Source organism: Meleagris gallopavo, chromosome 11 (assembly GCF_905368555.1).
Source record: "Meleagris gallopavo chromosome 11, MGAL_WU_HG_1.1, whole genome shotgun sequence".
Lineage (NCBI taxonomy): Eukaryota > Metazoa > Chordata > Aves > Galliformes > Phasianidae > Meleagris > Meleagris gallopavo.
This window is the reverse complement of record NC_139414.1, coordinates 15,868,811-15,889,778: the sequence shown is the minus strand read 5'-3', so window position 1 is coordinate 15,889,778 and position 20,968 is coordinate 15,868,811. Positions and strand designations below refer to the sequence as shown.

The 20,968-nt window shown below is 39.3% G+C and overlaps 1 protein-coding gene across 13 annotated transcripts in view; it reads left to right on the top strand.

Annotated features, from left to right (window-relative positions):
* Nucleotides 1-20,968, top strand: part of ATP11B (ATPase phospholipid transporting 11B (putative)) — a 103,086-nt gene that overhangs the window by 43,336 nt on the left and 38,782 nt on the right. For all 13 annotated transcript variants that reach the window (XR_014885382.1, XR_014885381.1, XR_014885380.1 and 10 more), the window contains exons 2-5: nt 12,875-12,991; nt 13,607-13,696; nt 16,466-16,546; nt 20,833-20,940. Coding sequence is in view for 10 of the 13 variants with exons in the window: in XM_085232545.1 (XP_085088671.1) it covers nt 12,875-12,991; nt 13,607-13,696; nt 16,466-16,546; nt 20,833-20,940 (396 nt within the window). In the remaining 3 variants the exon portion in view is untranslated. The remainder of the gene's footprint in view (nt 1-12,874; nt 12,992-13,606; nt 13,697-16,465; nt 16,547-20,832; nt 20,941-20,968) is intronic.

The following is a 20,968-nucleotide window of genomic DNA, read 5'->3' as shown; positions in this document are numbered from 1 at the left end:
TCACCTTACATTCCAGATGTTGCACGGGTTTGTACGGAAGAAGTATATTAGTTGGCTTTTTTTGTATTTATGGCTAAAAGGTTTGTTTCATGAGTGATTTGTTTTATCGCTTTCTGCAAAAAGAGAATTGTGTTTATTTTTTTAATTCCCCTGCCTCTCTCCTGTGGACCAAAGCAAAGTCACAAGCTTTAATTTAGTACGTTCAGTGAGAGGTTAAAAATCACTTTATAGTCCCTTAAGAGCTCTGTTTTTTCTGTGATGGTTTCCGTGGCAGCTTGACGGCACTGACTGGTTTGGTTTAACACTGAGATGTATTGACCTGGAAATTAATTACTCTTTTAGAGCTCTGATTGCACTTCTCTGTTCTGTAACAGGCATGTACGCTGTTTTGTTTTGTTTTGTTTTGTTTTCAGAATAAAGCTTGCTTGGTATAACAGCTATTTTTTTTTTTTCCCCTGTGAAGGTGGCTTGAGGTTGTTGAATGTGGTTTTTAAAGTTGGCTGCTGTAGAGCTGTGATTAGGAGACACTGCATCAGTGCTAGGAATCCATATATCAACCATGCCTGCTTTTCTTTCTGTCTGTACGCTGGCCAGCTTTCCAGAAACATGTCTGGCCTTAAGAGAAAGTAAAAAATTTAGTGCAAGAGGATGAGCAATACTCTTGGCAGTAAGAGGGTTTTCTTCTAAAGTAAAATGTTGGTGGGAAAATAACTGCTTGAAACTTGCTAGCTTTCACAGGAGAGTAGGATTGTAGAAGAAAGGGATAATAAAATGCTTGAACAGGGAAGAAGTGACTGGAAACATACAGGTTTGGTGTTTTTCTTTCTATAAACCTCACTGCTTGACATTAATTTTTGTTTCACGGCTCATTAAGTTGAAACATAGCCTAAGATAGGTATCACACTGTATATTTCTTCAGAGGGACACTCGGACAGCTTATCCCTGTATATGATCATTCATCTAACGTACATCCCACACACTTACTTCTTCATATAGCTGTAATGTTTAGTTTGTATTAAGAAAGAATGTCAGAAAGCTGAGAACCCGGGGAAAGATGTTGAAAAGATAATTAGTGCAAGTGGGAAGAGCAGGATGACAGAATCGAGGTTGTTTGTAGATGGCTCTGCCATCTAAGGAGTACTCAGACTATTTGAATTTAAAAAAAAGAAAAAAAAAAGCAAAGTCTGTCTGAGATATTTCTGATGAAGGGAGAAGAATGTGTGGGATTGGATTCCTTCAGAGCATGCATTTTTACCTGTGTTCAGTGTGGCAGGAGGTTCTGAGAAAACTGTTCTTGTCCATATATGAGGATTGGAACCAAGCACATATGTGGGAGTCATCAATTTTGGTTGTTGTAGTAATATGAAAGAAAAACGTTGGTGTGAGAAAGTGTTGGACTGAGGAGAAAGAGGAGGGACTGGTACTTTGCTGAAGATAGTTGTTAAGTACTCTGTATGAAACCAGTGAATATTTTGCAACTTCTTATTTGAGAGAACTGTGTTTTGTATAGTTGCTTAGGAGATAGTCCTGAATAGATATGTGCTCGAAAACCTATGTTCTCTTGTGAATTGTGAAAGGGGGCAGGGAAAATGAAACAGGTGTTCCTAGAAGCAAGTCACGAGGGGACCTAGTATGCAATTCAGGTGGTTTCAGCTGTGTTCCTGAAGTGGTAGCTTTGCGGTGCTTTGTTCTGTGGACATACGGAAGTGACTTTCAGTATGAAAAAACAAAATGGATGACAGTAAAACTACTGCTCGATCTTCATTGCCTATGTGGGAATTTGTTAGAAATTGTCAGGAGTTTTTGGTAACTTGGCTGTTAGTTTGCTTTGTTTCATCAGTAGCAGCTGATAGCCCCCATCTCTCCCAGTCTGATGCTGATGAGTGAATGTACTGCTCAATAAGTCAGTAGCAGCATGCAGCATTCTAGTCAGTATTATATCATGTTGCAACAGGTTTTAGTTATTAAAAAAGTAAAGATGAATGGAGTATAATTACTTGTGTTAAAAAATGACTGAAATGCCCTGATGCATGTGAAATAGGAGTGCTGAGCAGGAGGATGTCCGAGTTGAGGCTGTGCTACCTTGAGGTTGCAGGCGGTCAGTGGGCATGTGGATCTGCTGCGGATTGCATAACAGCACAGGCACAGCCAGCTCTGCTTGAGAAAGGCAGCTGAGTAAACAAAAGTTGATTGGAAGTATTGTTAATATTGAGGAATGGTACACCTGATTTACATTTCCAGATGTGATCCGTTAAACTACGTTGCCGTTCTGTATACGGCTTGTGGTAGCTCTCTGGGTGAGGTTTGTGCAATACTAGTGCAAAGCATAAGCACAAAGCAGTGTTTGTAATGCTCAGTAACTTCCAGTACCACTTGGTTTGATGCATTTGTGACAGGGTTGGGGCTGCGTTTATGTCCTGATGGTGTATATGCAGCTTAAGAGCTATTGCAGTGGTATCAGCAAAGTAACGGTGATCGAGTTGTCTGGCAGGGAGGTCTCCAGAGCTGTGGTAGAACACTGAGTGCAGGAACCCAGCTGCAGACTTTTGCAATTAGTCCTCCTGAGCAAGCACAGGGCCACGGATTGCCCTCCAAGCTGCTGTTTTGTGGGGACTGAGCCCACTGATCTGTTATGCAGCAGTGTGGTGCTGTGTGAGCAACAAGGGAGAGACGTGAGCTACCTGCACAGCCCTCTTCTGTGAAGAACAGCCGAAGAGAAGCAGAGTTGGGCTGTACTTGGCAGACTGTTTTCTTCCTACAGCAGGATCACAGGGAATGCTTTTGCTTGTTTTGTGTTTGGTCGTGGTTTTTGTTTTCCTCCCAAGGACAGTATCAGCAGGAATTTTGGTCATCTTTTGTATGAGCTCAAATGAAAGCTTTTGCTCTTCATGGAAATATCCTGGCATAGAGTAGCACTACAGGCCTGTATGTCAGGATTTTTTCCCTTTCCCTCCAGGTATTATGATCTGTTGAGATGTCCTGAGAGGAGCAGATGGCATTCTGTAATAGCTCACTGCATTCTGAATAAGGACAGCACTCCTTGTTTACATCAATGTGTGTGCTTTTCTAACTTAATCATTTCAAATAATCGATCCTGTGCAGATCCTTGGGTGTGGGGTGTGTGTTGTTGTGTATTTGTTTGGGGGTCTGTTTCGGTTTAGGAGTTGCTGAGTTTTTGCATACTGAAAATACTTTGAACTATTCTAATGACTGAGAATCCCAGCTTCTGGAATCACTTCGATTTCTGGATGCAATTTTTTTTTTCTTTCCCCTCTTTTCTTACCTGCTAGTGACTGTACTCTTTTGATAAAAAATGAATGGCTGTTAGTCATTGTATACTTAGAAAGGAAACGTATATTTGCTCAACGAGAGTTCCCCCGGTTCAGACTGCCTAGCTAAAGCCTTCTGTGCCATCACTGATGGATCACAGTGAGAAGAGTGTTGGAACAGCCCAGGGGCTGCTTCAGTTTGAGAATCAGAATCATTAATGTTGGAAAAGACCAAAGTAGGGGGAGGACTGTGAGGTTGTGATCCACTTGCTCTTAACGCAGGAGAATGTATGGCCATGGCTTTTAGGCTGTGACCTGTTAGACTAGTCCTGCAATTACGTTTGGGTCATTTAACCTTATTTTCTTTCAATATTCTGCAACTGCTGAGTGCTGATGCATTTGCAGCACAGTGTGTTCCAAAGCATGCGGAGCCTGGCCCTGCCTGCTGCCAGCTGGCTGTGCTGGGAGAGACATCCGCTGTGTCCTGTGTAGAAGTTTTACATCTTGTCTCATAAAAAAACAAACCAAACAAAAACAAACAAAAACCTACCTGATTAAAACCAATCTTAACACTGTTGTTGTTTTTTTTTTTTAATTGTTTTTAAAAAATAGGAAAATTTGAGTGGTTGGATGTGCTGTGCTGCTGTGAGACTGGAGATTTAACCTGTATCTGATCCTGTTGTGTTTTTTGGTTGCTCTTTTTCCTAGCCACGAGCCTTTTTGGCAGCAGGTTCTTATTATGTTGGATTTCCAGTTGTCACACACAACAGTGCGACAGTTTCGAGGACTGTTATCTCTTTACTGGAGGTCCTGCTCCATTAATAGCTGCCTTAATGTCTAGTTATGGTTTTGGGGGGTTACCTCTAAATTCTCCTAAGAAGATAAAACGTACAGTCTGAGACAAGTCAATCTGTGCTGAATGAAATCATTTACCATCTGTGTTATTCAATTGCTATTCGATTTTCCTAGTTTTGGATGGATTGGCAGCTGTTGTTTTTTCTTACTGTGATGTCCTCTGCTGTCATGACTGCATTTGCCACTGCCTCTCTGAGGACAAGGCATCTACAACATATCTTCTAAAAAAATCCTTTAACTTCTAGTACCGTGTCTCTTTTAAGCCAGCAGATTAAAGCTGCAGAAAGATAGATCTGACAAAACAGCTCTCTTAAAGCAGAGTGATCTGTTCAGCAAAACACGGGTGACATTTGCTGCTAGACTTTTTTTTTTTAGTATACAAACCCCTTTTCAACTGCGTACTGTTTGAAAAAAAAGAGAAATAACAGGACTAAAATGAAACCGCTTAGCGATAGCACACGGTGGTGGAAAAGACAGACAGGAGGACCAACAGCCATGCCATCATTTAGAAGACCTTGCCGTTCCCTGGCTTCCCATGTCCTGTGCCTTAAGAAGACTTCTCTTGTTTGCTTAGAGAGTAAAAGTAAGTGTGGGAGAGGGGAGATAATGATGCAGGCACAAGGACGCTGTTTGTTTCCATCCTGAAATGTTGTGCAAGGAAAAGCTTTAAATGTCATAGTGTATTTTGCTATGTGTTGTTACATTTACTTACTCCTTTATTCCCGTGCATCTCTCTGTGCTAGTTCTGCATGTGGCTGTGCTGACCTCTGCAGATATTTAAATATCTGGAAGAAGAATTATGACAAAACAGAAAGGGAGCTTATGATTTAGTGAGCTTTAGGGATGGAGATGTATGTAGACATGTCTGAAAGCAGCACATTAAATTAACGCTTAGGTCCTAAATCATGTTTGAAAAGGAATTAAAACCCAGAGTGGTATTTGATAAAAGGTGTAGCCTCAACTCTGTGATGTTTATGGAGCAGACTTCATCAAACCTGTTAGAAGGAGGAGCCAGGCAGTTCTAGCTGTGAACTGAGTTCTCTTTCCCTGAAATTTGCTAAGCAACAACTGTCAGAGCGATCGCCAGTGCAACTTTGACACTCATTCTGAAAAAGCCGTGAGGTTTATTATCCAGGGCCTGGGGTGTTTTTGGAAGAACTTTCAAGGTTTTTTTCATATTGAAAGGAAATATGAATTGAACTTGCAGTGCAGGAGCTGATAGACACCAGTGACTGTTGCCTGTGGGAAGTCATCTGAATACTGAACACAAGGCTGGTCAGTATTCACGTGGGATAACAGCTGTATGGGTAGCACAGGGCAGGAACCTGCTTGTATGAAACAGGTTCATTAATGGCTCTTCAAAACGGTGGGCAAACAGCATTTCATTCTGCATTAACAGTACTTGTAGTTTCCAAGCAAGTGAAAAGATGCATGATTCTTCTGTATTTGTCCAATCATGGAACTGACAAATGTAGTATGTTTCACCTGTGTATGGTGAAATGGCCAGCTGCAAGTTTGACATTGCTTTGTAATTTTTAGTGAAAAACAAAGTTTATGATATGACACAGATTTGAATGCCTTATTTCATAGCAGAATTTTTTTTCTTTGCCTTTAGCATTAAGTGAATGGAGTATGATTAGATATTTATTTATTTTGACGCTGTGATGATTACTCAAGGCATGTGAAGGAATTCTGTGTTGAATGTTTCGTGTACTGTAGTGGGTCTGTACCTCTTGAAGTGATTTGGTTGGCTTGGATGCTGCTATTTCTGTGTGATGGAGCATTGCAGAATAGTAGCACTTCACATGTTCAAAGTGCTCCATATATTTTCAGCAAAAATAAACTTAATGTACTTTGTAAGCAAAAGAACAAAGAGTTGGGGCTACAGATACTGTTAAGCTTCAACTTCTGGTAGACCTCTTTGACCATCATAATTCAATTTTTATTTTTATTTAAGGTAAATAAAAGCTCTGAATGGCCTTGTGAAGTAGGTAGGAGACCACCAGCCATTTCCATGAGCTTGTGACTTTCTGCTTAAAATCTGAATGGTCACTAAATTCCTTCTAGACTTAAGTGCACTTTCACTGAGAAGTCTCATTTTTCTGTCATTTCTGAAGCAGATTGCTTTGCCATGCGTGCGTTTGATTCTTGCCAGAAGTCTCTGCTGCCATTTTCCTCTTTAGTGATTTCCTCATTCATTTCTTATTATTAGCACATTTGCCCCTCTGCAGCAATACAACTTTTTTTTTTTTGCCATTCTATCTGGATAGTGCAGGCTGTGTGGTTAGAGGCCACTGATAACGGTGGATGTGTGCCATCCCACGAGTGCATGTTTTTTGGAGGAGGCTGTTAATGACAGAGGAAGAATATCTTCTAGGCACTAAGTTAATCAAATAATTTGAATGCAGGAGCATAAGAATTCTAATAATATTGTGGAAAAAAAATGCAAACTTGGAATTCTGTTGAAGACAGACATTTGTTTTTACCTTATGATGTCTGCAGTGGATTATGTTGCATAAATGCAGTGATTTGGATTGTAGAGGCGTAGGAGGAGGCCTGTTCCTTAGCTGATGTAAAGTTGGATTATTTTAAAATTAAGCGGCGTCCCTTAATCTCTTTTACAGTTTTTCACTGCTGCCAGAGCTGGACATCTCATAGGTCTTTGAAAGAGCTCAGGTAGAAAGGCCAACTTGCATTCTCAGCTGGCTTTTCCCATTGGGTTGTATTGGTGTTACATGATCAGTGTGTTTGGTGTCAGTCAGCTGGGGAGCTGTTTTGCACAGGTGGAGGAGGCTGCTTGGGCTCACTCCTTTCTTGTGCTGGTAAACAAGGAGTAAATGGTCGTTTTGTTTTTAAGCAGGGATTTTTCCAAATTCTTTTTGTGAGCATCTGATGGGCATTCTGACAAAATAAATGAAACTAAGAATGGCTTGAGCTGCATGTGACCAGGCTTTTGTCCCAAGCACCAGTATGACATCTCTAAACACAGTACTAAGTATTTATGTATTGACTTTGTGGAAGGAACCTTTCTTGCTTTCATGATCTCTTGTTTCCTCCAGTGTTTGCCCAAATAGTGTATTCTGACAATAGGTGTTTTGGGAAGTTATAAAATGGGTTGTTACCAGCTGTTCTGAACAACTGCATCCCTTTGAGCAGGAGGAGGACGCTGCCTGAGTGGTGCAGGACTTGCAATGCTCTTTTGTGTCTTTAGTGCAGTAATATTCAAAAGGGCAGGAACAAATTGCACGCTGCTATGTAAACCTCGGGGTACTTCGGCTGATTCACTACTTGTTTAAAATTGTTGTGAGAAGCTGTTTCTTCCTTCACGCTAACCTTTGATATGACAAATTCAGTTTGATTACTGCCCAGCTAGATGACTGAAAGAATTATTGCTTGCTGTTTTGAGTATAAACTTAGACAAGCTTCTGAAAATGTGCATGGAGTGTGAATAGATCATCTTATCTGACAAAAGGAAAGTTATTCCATGTATATTGAAAAAAAAAAAAATCCAAAGCAAGAAAGCTAATTTCCTCAGAACAGCTTTAATCAAAACATATTTTGGCAGCTGGTAATAGCAGGCTTTGGGGATATCTGCTGGGAAATGCCTTGGTGTTTCTGTAGCTGTGGCTGGTCAGTCACCTTCCCGGGCAAATAAGGTCCTGGGACAGACTTCAGTTACATTTATTAGTATTGTTAACCAGTATGTGATGTCCAGAGGTGTTGTGGAGAGCTGCTGCTTTCCTGAGCTGTGCTCAGAGTGGTTTCTGAAATGAGGAGGAGCCTTGCTTGGGCCTTGTTTCTTTCAGCCTCATCACTGAATACTGGTTCTGTACCAGAAGTTCTCCTCAAAAATAGGATTTTCCTTTTTTTTTTTTTTTTTTTTTTTTTTTTAATTTTCCTGTAAAAAAAATGAGATCAAAAAACACAGGGAGATCATTAATATACTATTTGTAGGCAGATCTTTAAGCAAAAATTGCTTGTCAGATGTAGCTATTGATGCATGTGTTACAAAGCTGGAAACAGCAACTGATTTGTTGTGTGCTGGTCTCATGTGTCGCTAATCCTAATCCTAGCTGAGAGATCTGCAGATTTCTGCTGTCTCACTTAACAGTGCTTCAGTGCTTGGGGAGGGTGTGAAGACATGCTGTCCTAGGGTAAGCTTTTGTAGTAGTGATATTAGTGAAGTACATGTTTGCAGTAGATGGAGGAGGGTTTTCTTTTCTGTGTTTCTTCATGTTTGTAGATGATGGGATGGCTGTCTCTTCCTTTGCACAGTTCTTTTTCGTGGTGTTTCTTCTCATTTGCTTACTCTGCTTGTTTCCTCAGTTACCCAGTTCTTTGTTCATGCTCCCGCTGCTTGAGCAGCAGCGATGCAGAACTTCTCCCATGTTGCGTGTTTACGTTGTGCTGGCCAAGCAGTTGTGTTGGCCACGTAATTGTTTTAGGGATCTGATCCATAAAAAAAACAAAACAAAAAAAAAAAAAAAAAAAACATCACGCAACTGGGAGCATGGTGGCTTTTCAGCCAACTCAGTTTCCCACTCGGCTTTACCATAGGGCTGTGCAGGCAGTTCCCAGCACGGCAGTGTGCTGGGGGCATGACGTGGGAAGCGGAGGAGAGGTGGCTGTTGGAATCAGTTTCTTCCACCAAAGAAATAGCACAGAATCACAGTCAGAAATTTTCCCCCTGTTCCCAAGGATGTTTTCTATGCTGGTTAAGAGGAGCTGAATTTATTAGGCGGGGGATGTCTTTGTCTAACTCAGAACATTGAGGAAATCACTACTGAAGTGTTCAGTAAAAATGCCTTTGAGATTGGTTAGAGTCAGTGCCGATTTATATTCTAAAAAAAAAACAAAGATGAATCACCTTATATTTTTTTTCTCTTTTCCAAAAAATTAGTCTGGCTTTCTGCTTTATAAATCAGCTTGACTCAGACATTGCTGTGTTGTATATAAGTCGTGTTCGTTTCAACTGTTTTTAAAAAACAAATATGTCAAGTTTATCTGGGTGCAGATTTTCTATTAGGCTGTTGTGTAGTGAAGATGAAATAGGAGAGCTGTATTCCAGTGGTAGATGAGTCCTGGTTTGTGCTTTTTTTTTTTTTTTTTAAAAAAAAAAAAAAAAAGGAAAGCAGAGTGGCTCAGCTCCAGCCAATAAATCTATATTTAATTTGGAGCATGAAAGGATGAAAACAAGTCAATCTTATGGTCAAAATTGATGTTTGTTTACAATGGATTCATGTAATGCACCTGATTAAGAAGTCTTTAACATCAGGTTTTGCAATAAACTCTGCTTTATTTGTTATGAAGTCAATGGGCTGTGACTTAGGTAGCAATCACTTCACTAGGCAGCAGTAGGAAAAGAATCTTCTATTGAAAAGTATCAGTGACAGCTATGATTTTTTTTTTTCTCAAGGCCCAAAACTTGGTGTGGGATTCCCTACTCACGCTACTTAGCTGCAGAAACCCTTTGAGAATGGCACATTACTCTAATTCTGCTGCTCAGTTCCATGATGACTATGACTATAGAAATAGAAAGAAGCTGCTTGCAAGCAAAATTAGGAAGCAGCGTGCTTCCTGCAGCTCTGCTGGTTTGTGTGCAGCTACTGCCCCGTTCCCCCTGGGCAGAGGTTTGGACTACAGGGCTGCTGCTGCAGCAGGAGCAGCATCTGTGACAGTTGTCACAGTAATAGGAGAGTTACAGCAGTTTCTCCTTCTGAACAATTAAATTCTGTACAGAAGTTGAACTTTCTTGGAAGGGAAGCATAATTAAAATTTCTCTGGAGAAGAATTCTCATTAGATAATTATATAATGACACAGTTGCTGGGCAATTTTGAAACATCTCTCATGGTTACAGAAATAAAGATGAGGAGATGTGGGTTTCTGTCCCAGCTCTGCTGCTCACTCCCTGCTGTGGCTGTGGTCGGCTCACTGTGACTGTCAGGGGTGCATCCTCTGCCAGCCAGAGCTCTGCAGCTCCAGAGGTTTGTGTCTTCAGCCTGCCTGCCTCCTGCACTGTCACCATGGGTCCGCTGTGTGAGCAGCGTTGGCACTTTGCTGTGGTAGATCTGAACAAAACAGAGTTAGTCCTGTGTGAGCTGCAGTTTTAAGCTGTTTTGGTCACACAGCTGCAGCTGTAACCTCTCGTGGCTTGAGATTCTGATTTAGAAAATACATCCCTTGCTCGTAACCTGTTCGGTCTGGTTGAGCAAAGCTGTTCTGTGCTAAAGGTGCTCCTTCAGCCAGGGTTCAGATAGTGACCTAAGAGGAAAATAAAAGTACTGCAGTAAAAAATATCTGTGATTTTGGAGTGACTGGCATTTTTTTCAATAACTTTGAGTAAGAAGCACAGAAATGGCCATTTACCACCACTGTAAGGCTACCCATTGCTTTCTTTGCTTTTTCACTTTTCCCCTTGCTTTACATGTAGTCATTTTGGAAAATCAAATTCTCCATTTCAAAGTGAGAGAATCTGGCATTTCGTGAGTGCCAGACATGTTCTGAGATACATCTGTGTGCCTGCTCTTACTAATTTAGCACAGCGTTTCTCTTATTTGTAGAACAACTATGTTGTGGCATCTTCTGTAGTGATTTACAAATAGTATGTCACAAATGCCATCTCCAAACCGCTTCTGCTACAATGTTCTTTTTTTTTAATTTTATGTCAGCATTCAACAGATATCTTGCTTTCATGTTGATATTCCTTTTCTCAGAGTTGTGAACAGCTCTTCCCTTGTATTTTTGGCATCCAATTTCTACTCTTTCACCTCTCTCTTATCGTTGCATAGCCTTCCACATCGCAGTGTGACTGCTGTGGCTTCTGCTGCTCACCAGAGGAGCTCTGTTCTCCTTCTGGTCTCTCTCAGAACTCTCCTGTTCTTACCCCCTTCTTTCTTCTGCACCTCTTTCTTTCTGAAGTGAAATGTTTCTCTATTAGTGATAACTAATGCAGTAACTTGCAGGTTTGAAAGGATTTTTTAATTATGTCTTTACTTTAAACGACGCTGTCCTGGATGTGAACGTACCTCATGTCTTACATTGGAGTACTTTATGGGCGAGTGAAAATTCTTGCTTCCATCTGTCATTTCTCTGTGTAGTTCGTTGTGCTCGCTGTTCGTCACCCCCGTGGTTTATTGGTATGGAAGTCTCTTCTGTTGGAGCTTTCTGAAATACCGGTTCTTATCAGAGATCAACCAAGGTCTGAGCTGGTTTCACAAGCAGAACAGTGCAACTGGAAAGGTAAATTCCTTACTGCCAGTACTGGAACTGGTAATGCCCTTTCTGCCTGTTTTATCAGTTGTCCTTTCTCATGGCGTCAGAGAACAAGGAGGCCGTATTCGACACAAATCATGTTTGTCAGTTCAAAGATAAACGTCTGACTCTCGTGCTGAGATTCATGACTTCCCACACAGTCACTGGTGGGAACGACTTGACAGTTCCAAGTTTAATTGCTGGTTTGCACCACATGGTAGAGCTTTTTAGTTTGTATTTTAGTCATTTTCTGGGACTGTTACCTGAACTATGTGTCTCTCTTGTTGTCTCTTGCTATCACCTGCTTCTCCAGGTCAGAATACAGGAGCTGGCAAAGGCTCTGTGAGTCATGTAGCCCCAGGAAAGGTTCTAGTAAAGATAGGTGAGAGTGACCTACATATAAGCCCTTGTGTTAGGGAGAATCACCGCCTTCCCACATGACTTGGTTTGGTTTCTGATTATTCCTTGCCATCCGAAATTTGTTTTTCCAGCACCAAAACTAAGTTTCCATTGCTGCAGCTGAAGCCTACTTCTATTCTTCCTTACCCTTCAGATTACTTCTCAGTGGAAGCATTCTGTATGCTGGAAGATGTGCCAGCATTTTCTGAGTTTCCTTTGCCTTAGGCTGTCACCTCAATTTGTTTGGTCTTTGCTGGTTATTGTTCAGCCTTGTACTATAACTCATGTTTTCTGTTATACATCATGTTACTTTATACGTCGCGTTTCAGTTTAATACCTGCATTACCCTCTGCTTGCAGAGGCAGCGGATGAAAATCCTGAGTGTTAGGCATGAAGCAAGGCTTTGCTTCCAAGGGGCATCACTCAGATTTGCTGTTTTGACTGAAAACTATTGCAAAGTGTTTCTGAGTAGAATTTGTTTGCTTTCACTGTTGCTATCAATAATGTGTGAATCAATGGTACAGTCAATTTTGAGATTAGCTTACCTGTTCTTGGAGATTGGGTTTGCTGGTGAAAAACTTCTGTGATCTAGTCAGGCGTGTATGGTTTCATTTTTAAGCTGATGAAAACTTGTACAAAAAACAGTTATCGCAACATAGTAGTATGAGCTGTTTGTTTTGTCTTTTCTTTTGATCTAATGGAGTTATCATGGGCATAGCCATGAATTTGTTTCCATAGTTCATGTATTTTCATCTCCATTTCTGCTTTTTTTTTTTTCCTTCAATCTTCATGAGACTTTCTTGAGCCTTACAATTTATTTTTCTTTCGTTTTCCAGAATGAGTACACAACTGCAAAAATTGGATTTTTTTTTTTTTAATTCAGCTTCTATAAATTCTCTTGGTGTGGCTGACTTCAATTTCCAGGTTAATTTTATTTCTGATTCAAAAGCCAGCATTCTAACTCTGTTCCTTCATAGCTAAGTATCATTTTTGAGCACAATGTTAGCAGATGTATATATATTTTTAAACAACGGGTAATAAAAGTAGTCTTTCCTGACTGTCTTTTTTTTTTTTTTTTCCTTTTCATTTTGTGTTCTAGGGTTTTGACCCACCTCATCAAAGCGATACACGAACTATTTATATAGCAAATCGTTTTCCCCAGCATGGCCATTATATTCCTCAGAAGTTTGCAGACAACAGAATCATATCATCCAAGGTAAGGGAAAATACTTGGTATGTCCCATCACTCTCTCCCCAGAGCTTATGTCTAGAATGATGTTGGTCAGACCTTCTAAAGTGGCTTTTAAACTAGTTTAGCCCATGTCTGCATGTGATTTAATGGGAGGGGTGAAGGGTTTTTTTGGTGAGGATTTATAAAATTGCCATATCATAAGCAAGGAACTGCAATTGCAGGTTCCCTCCTAGTGTGGCCTTGGATAGGAATCAATAGAACTGATAGGATGGGGGGGTGTTTTGTCATTGAAGTGTAGGAGAGAAAGGGTATAGCTGCAAGAATAAATCTGTTCTCTGGTAGCCTGGCTACAAGAAACTAGATTAGTCCGGTTGCTCCTATCCAAATTAGCATGAGAACAGTTAAAATGTTGTCTGTAAAGGCAACACAGTTGCTACTCCTGCTTTCCTTCTAGATGCCCTTCATGGGCCCATGAGATTGCATACAGCTGTTTTTTTTGGGAGTAGGGCACTGCCAAGATGCAGTTTGGGGAGGCAGATGGAAAATGGCAATTAAGGGAATTTGATGGGAGAGAAAATGAATTCTACATCTTCAGCATGTTGTAACAGTTTTTTTTTTTTTTTTTTTTTTTGCCTTCAGTATACAGTGTGGAATTTTGTTCCAAAAAACTTATTTGAACAGTTCAGAAGAATAGCCAACTTCTATTTTCTGATAATATTTTTGGTTCAGGTAAGTGAATAATACTCAGTTTGTAGAAATTAAGGTGGTAATTGCTGTTTGTGTTGTGGATTCTGCCTCTCACTTTCTATTCTATGAATTTAACTTCTCAATTTCCTATAAAAACAACACATTTCCAGTTTTGCTGGTAAAATTTGAAGTTTGCTTTCATCAAATTGGACAGTGTTGCACATTCTTGTTCTGTATGGAATCTTACTTACGTAAATCAATACAAGGTTGTCATGCAGTTCTAAATTCCTCAAATTCACATAAAAGGAGCACACAGAATTTACAGCTAGGGTTGACAGTTTGTCAGATGTGAAGGTATCAGGGCTTCCAGTAAAGCATAGGTCAAAAATATCACTATGGCTTTTGTAGCCAGATATATTTCTTTTAATTAGTAACATCAACAAGTATATTGAAGGGATAAGGCTGTAAATTTACTGTCATATTTGTACCTCCAGCTCTGTAATTGTACTTAAATTCTCTAGAGCTATTGCAGACTTAGATGAAGGGTAAGTGAGAGAGAGATGGCAGGGAGAGAATACCATTTGAAAGACTCGGTTCATATCTAAGACACAGGCAGGATTTTGGGTTACATAAACTTTTCTTTCATTGTGAAGTAAGATACTTAGCATGTGTACAACCCTCCATGGTGACTGACCAGTACTTACATTGTGCACCTGAAAAAGGTGGTGCCTCATGACAAAAACGGGATTACTGAAATGCTCATAAGATTTGGCTGTGACTCTGTCATGTGTAAGTAGCACAGCCAGTTGTGCATTTGTTAATCCATTGCCTCTTGTGTCCCATGATCTTTTTCTTTGAGATTTAAAAAGAATAAACTTTCTAATAGGCTGAAAATTCTTGAGTTAGGAATTGCAAAAGTCATGATGTGGCTTCGTTTAACAGGATGTGTTTCCTGTCTGTTGTCATAGTTAGGACTGTTGACTTTGTCCTTCCTGTTGTGTTGTTCCACACTGTTTAGTGGATCATAGTATGAGGAAGATGGGAGCGTGCCAGAGATGGAATGTAAATGCTACTTACAGTTACCACAAAGTGTTGCTTTTTTCAAGCTTTTGTTTCTTCCTAATGCAAATTTTCTTACGTAATTCAATTTCATTCACTTTTCTTTCAAACTATTAGTTTAGACTTAAGTAATATCTAAACACAATGTCCATGAACCGATGTGAACCTGAAGGCAGAACTTCTATTCACAGTATTATGTTATTCTTCTCTTAATTTATGACTTGAATGAATACCCTAATTTGTATGTCTTGTGTATATGTCTTTGTTCTTGGAAACATAATAGGAATAAAGCTGCAGTCATTTTTGTTCTTCATTGCTGTTTTTCTATTGAATGAAATTTTGTTTTTCTTCAAATCTCATCTAGAATTTCATTAATGCATAATACTTTTTACAAGCCAAAGATGCCTTTAACATTTGGTCACCATGGTATCTTCTCTGTTGTATGAATCTCATGTGACCACAATGCAGTGCCTGTCAGTGCCACTTTATTCCACTGGAGATGACAGGGCTGGGGCAAGTTCTTATTTTGTGTTTAAATGTGTAGTACAATCTGATCCACACTGTCCACCTCACATATGCATGCCGGAAACGTAGTGGCAGACTGCATTTTGGTTGCGTGATGCTCTGACCAGTTGTATACTGGATATGTGTCCACCTCTGTAGCAGGCACTGGTCTGTGGCATTCTGGTGAAATAAGGAAAGGAGCAATATGCCATGGTGATTCCACAAGTAGGAAACTTGCCTCCCTTTAACATGTGAGCCCATCTTGAGAAAGAAGAAGAGAGTGCAAATGGCAGAGATGTCATAGTTAGGCTTATCCAGCCATAACTAGAGTCTCCTGGCAGGGGCTGTCTGGACAGGGTGCTGCCGGGCTGAAATTGTAATGCTGCAGTTGAAGAACACGTGATACTGCGAGCTAGGTCTGATTTTGTTGTGTTTTCTAAGTTGTCTGCATCTCAGTGAAATAAATAAATAGTGCACGTGTTGTAATGTCATAATCTGTGTTCTCTGTGGCTCTTGGCTCTTAATAGAGTAAACTTCACATGTGATTTTCTTTTTCTTCTTTAATGGTTCCCAAAGCAATGCCATAAGTCTCAGGTAAAGTGAATCAAATCAATGTCTCTGGTTTTGAATAGCCCTCTTGTGTATATTTTTTTTGCAGCACTTGACCATGATTTTTTTTTCCTGCAGTAGAGAAGAGCCACCAGCATACCACTTCCCCCCCCACACATTTTATTGTATACACTGCACTTTGGCATGAAAATAATGATAGCACAAATTGTGAAATGCGCATGTTGGAGGAACCAAAAAGGAGCAGCCTAAGAAAAGAGCTTCTTTAGTATCTGAACTGCTGGCAACTGCTGTTTTTTAACTTCATTTTCACTTCTGAAGTGTTTGTTGTTATGCTCTGTACTGCTGTAAAGCAGTTGATTGTATAGAATAGTGAAACTGCATAGCAAAATGTAGATTTGACTTCATAAGGTGAAAATATATATTTTAGCAATGAGTCATAAGATTGGCACATGCATTACAGGTGTGATTAAGTCTCTTCTGTGGCCTAGCACCTTTGTACCATTATTGACATTTGTTTAGATGTCAAGAACTGACTTTTGTTCAAGACTAAAGGTTGTGCAGTAAAATTCCTATAGAACTTGGAAAAACACTTGTCATGGGTTTTCGTTTTTTTTTATTTGTTTTAGTACAATTGTAAAATCAAATTGGAGCTAATTTTTACATTTTCTTCTCTTTTAGCTCATGATAGATACCCCTACCAGTCCTATTACGAGTGGATTGCCATTGTTCTTTGTCATAACTGTGACAGCCATAAAGCAGGTAAAGGGGAAAAAATCCTGTAGCATGGATCTTGTAGCTTTAAGGTGAAGTTAATTAACAAAGTCTGACCAAGATAATGTTTAGAAACAGCAACAATTAAAAAGTGATGTCTTCAGAAATATTTTGTGTGTTTTATGTTTCTTGTTAGACACTTCATCATTTTGCTTAGTTGTCAGGCTCTCAGTGACTCACCGTAGTACACTTAAATGGACAGTGAATGACTGTCAGACAGCATTTTTGTCTCAGCATTAAATGTCACTTGTTATAAGACCTTTTCTGAAAGCCCCTCACTTATTCCTTTGGCACACCTCGCTACATATTAAAATTAATCCTTCTATATAACTGTGAGAAAGGAGCTTGGGTAGGTGATGCAACCCATGCCTGTCAGTAGTTAAAAGGCAAATTTTGCTCCAAGGGATATGTTTCATGGCATGAAATATACATTAACTGTGCACTGGGTAAAAGATACCATTTGGGAAGCTTCTGCTTTTGTTTATTTTTCAGTTGCATAAAACATTTTGGAATACTTTATAGCACTTGAAATAAGAAAAATCTTCTGAATTGGGTAGGAATCTTGTTTAAGCACTGGACTAGATCCTGGTAAGACCTACAAACCCTTTTAGGCTAGTGTAGAAAGAGAATCTGCTTTCTTCTAACCCTTAAGGTGAGAGGAGAAAGAAATAAGTATTGAAATAAAGTGGTGATGTGGCTAGAAACTATAATTGTTTCTGCAGACAGTTTTCAGGAGCTAGCCCCTTCAGAGGATTTGACAGTGCTGACTTGAGAAGACATTTAGTCATAGCAACTGAAAATTAAGCAGGGGAATTTTTTGGAGTTAAAGTTGGAATTTCAATTTGCCTGTTGTGACAGCAAGACCCAAAACCATCCTGAAGTAAGGCTAAAATAAAAATAGCTCTGGCTTTCAGTCAGATTGGTGTTTGGGGCAGAGGGGAACTTAATGCTGTAGAAATCTCTGAATTGCCATTCGGTTTGTTGCTGTGCAGTTAATATATGCAGAGCCCTAACCCAATTCAGTTGCTATACTAAAACCCAAAAAATGTATTCAAGAGCTGTCATTGTAGAAAATATCACTTAAAGCTGTATAAGATGAAGAAGATGTTGAAAGTTGGTTACAAATACTAGGGTGTGTTTTTGTTTTTGGAAAAATTTTTTAAGTCCAAAATAGTCCAAGATGATCTATTGCCTTCTTGTTTCCCAGTGTCCAGTCTTACATTGGGAAATTTAAGTATTTTACCATCACCTGAAAAGAACAGAGATTCTGAAAATTCAAATCGTGTATGAGTTGTTGAGCATTATGAGTTTTTTCTGACCATTTCAGGTTTATTTTTGAGGGCTATTTGAACCACTGAATCTGATCTGATAGACTCTTGTGTTTAGTCTACCTGCTAGGAAGTGGGCAAGCAATATTCACAAGCTCTTACCTTGCGAAGACAATTCAGTATACTCTTTCCAACTGACTGCACTTGAACCAGAAGGAAATACAAATCTTTTGGGATGCAGAGGAAAACACCCAGTGTGGTCTCCAAGCCAGTTCCCATTTTCTCTCCACCAGAAGTGGAATAGGAAGAAGTTTCTAGCAGAACTTCAGGGTTCAAATTACGTGGGATAAATGTTTAACTGTAATTCAGTGGTCTTTCCAAAGATAAAAGGGAGATGAGAGGCGTTATCTGTATCTGTGTTTGACCAGTTCAGCAGTGGATGAGAAACTCTACCATGTTTTCATAAGGCTGGTTAACTTGGTATCCCTATCAAACCTCAGAACTTCACTGTATTTTAATCTCAGCCAAGGAGATGGAACCTTTTCTTATCAGAAGTGCAATTGCACCTAGGTCAGAAGAAGGACATAAAGACTGCAAAATGATGCAACTCATGCTGTGTCATTTTGTCAAACTTGTTAGTTTGGAACACTTTCCTCCTCCTGCCTCTGAAGATGCTTACGCAGTCCACAGAGGAATCAAAAATAACAAAGTCAAGAAAAACAGAAAAACCTATTTTTTATTTTTTTATTTTTATTTTGTAAAGATAACATTTTCTAAGGAACTTTAGGGAACTTGGTGCATTTTAGTAAGTTCTTAAGTGTTTAGCAAAGAAGTTTATTGGACACATGGATGTTTACATGATTGCCATATGAACGAGAAGTAACTGCTTTGCAGAATTTGGGTAAATGTACAAGTAAACTGAGAATGAAAACCATGCAGTGCAGTTTGCAGGCCTGCTTTAAATTTGTTATTGACTAAAGTACACAGATGCTCTCGTTAGCAGGAATTAAAAATATAATCAGAGTGATTTTTTTTATATGTTTTCTGTTCATGCAATTAAGCAACTTTAACAGTGCTCCTGCATCTTTCTTTTGGTAGTATTTTTTCAACATTTTCAAGTGAGGATAAGGTACTCTTCAAAAATGCTGCAGTGGGTAAACTTTGTGGGAGTTTACACTGGCCATAGGAAGTTGGCTCTTAAGAATTCCCTGGTGTGAGGTGTCACCATTGTGTTGCAGGCAGTAGGTGTCAGATGGAGAAAGCGCTGAAATCTGTATTTTCTAAAGAAGGTAAATTTCTGTTCTCTGCCAAATGCCCATATTGCTCAGCTGTTCAGATTTATGAGACAAACACCCCAAGGTTACTTGATTTTCCTTGAGTTCTTGTTTTCTTCTGTCAGTCACCTTTAACAAGGATCTGTAGGTACTGACTCTTGAAGTTTTTCACAGTAACTAGAAAAGAGTCTTAGAGAGTTACAGGATTCTAATTTCCCAATATCAATGTGGCTTCTGTTGTGACATTTTAATAATTTTTAAGCATTTAGTATATAAAATAAGTAAAATTTCTCCCTTTTTTGGTAGTAACGTAGGTAGTTTTGTACTTGCTGCTTTCATTTATGCTAGCGACATTGTGGTTGCGTGAAGGTAAAACTGCAAAACTATGCTTGAGCATGTGGAATTCATCAAATAATTTCCTTTCAAATGTAAGTCAAGGCTCAGAGTTCTCAGCTGCATCTGTGTTAGTAGCCTTTGTGTTAGGACATTTATACAACTTCTCTAGCATAATAGGAAGAGTTAGGATTATGATACTGTTTCAGGGGACCCTCTTTTCCTGTTTGCAAGTTTCCATGGAAGTGGTTTTCACTCTTTTTCACGTTATTTTACGCATAGAAGCATTCTAGGAAATGTCTCTACTACTGCAAGTCAGTCATGGAAGTCTTGCCAGGACGTATGAGGTGGTGGAGCATTTTTGATCCTCTGTGGTTTTACCAGAAGCTCATGAATTCTGAGGATTCTTAAGAATCATCATTTGCTTCTTAATGCATAATATTTTATGGTATTTTATGAGTCACTTCATTCTGTGTATTAGTGTAAATTTATGAATCAGCTGCCAGAAAATGTCTTTTTTATACTGAGTAAGCTCTCTTTTTTTCTAATTCCTAACTGACATCTTACGTACTCTTCCTGTGAGCCTGCTTTTGTTATTGGAGTTGAATGCACGCATGCATTCATCTCTTGCTTATTTGACTAAGTTTAGTGTGCAAGAAGCAGAAATTAAAGTTGTTCAGTAATACTTGCTTAACTTCTTATATGTGAGCACTGGTTTTGTTTTGTTTTTTTTTTTTCAGAAAGATATATTACAGCTGAACTGCTTGCATAGACAGACAGATTTCTTGTGCTCACTTCTGGCATTTACCAGACAGTACTAAGATCCAAGGGTCCAAGATCATGCTATTGGTCATCATGCTTTTAGGTTAAGTAAGCAATGTATTAATTTCTTAAGAAAGGAGGAGAGGAAAAGTGCACCTGGACTTACTCTCATGAATGTTTGCACACGTGCACAGAATAAAGGATGCTTAAAGAGATGCCAAGTGTCTTGTAAAGAAATATTGCTTTATTTATGTATTAAAAATTCATCTGCATATAATACAAAATAGAAGAACAACAACAACAAAAATCCATTAGAGAGACTAGGAGTGACTGTTCCCTGTTTTGAAGTATATTAATCCATACAGATCTCAGACTGAATGAGTGCTTGTTGATCCCATCCATACAAAATGTCAGTTTGTTTTATCAAAACACAGGACAGTTACGTTTCCTCAGCACTTTTTCTACTTGAGTAAAGTAAATGATTTCTCAGATTCTTGAGTAACAGCTGTGGTTGATGCTGGAGAGAAGTAAGTAACTCCACATAAGGCTGTGCAGCAAGCAGTTTGAAGCATGTTTACTTAAAAGAGGTGATGCTTCACAAGTTTACTGTTTGGAAAATAAATGTGTGTTTTCACAGGGTTATGAAGACTGGCTACGACATAAAGCAGACAATGAAGTAAACGGTGCTCCAGTTTATGTTGTTCGAAGTGGTGGCCTTGTAAAAACTAGATCTAAAAACATTCGGGTATGTACCTAAAGACAGAGTGAAACTG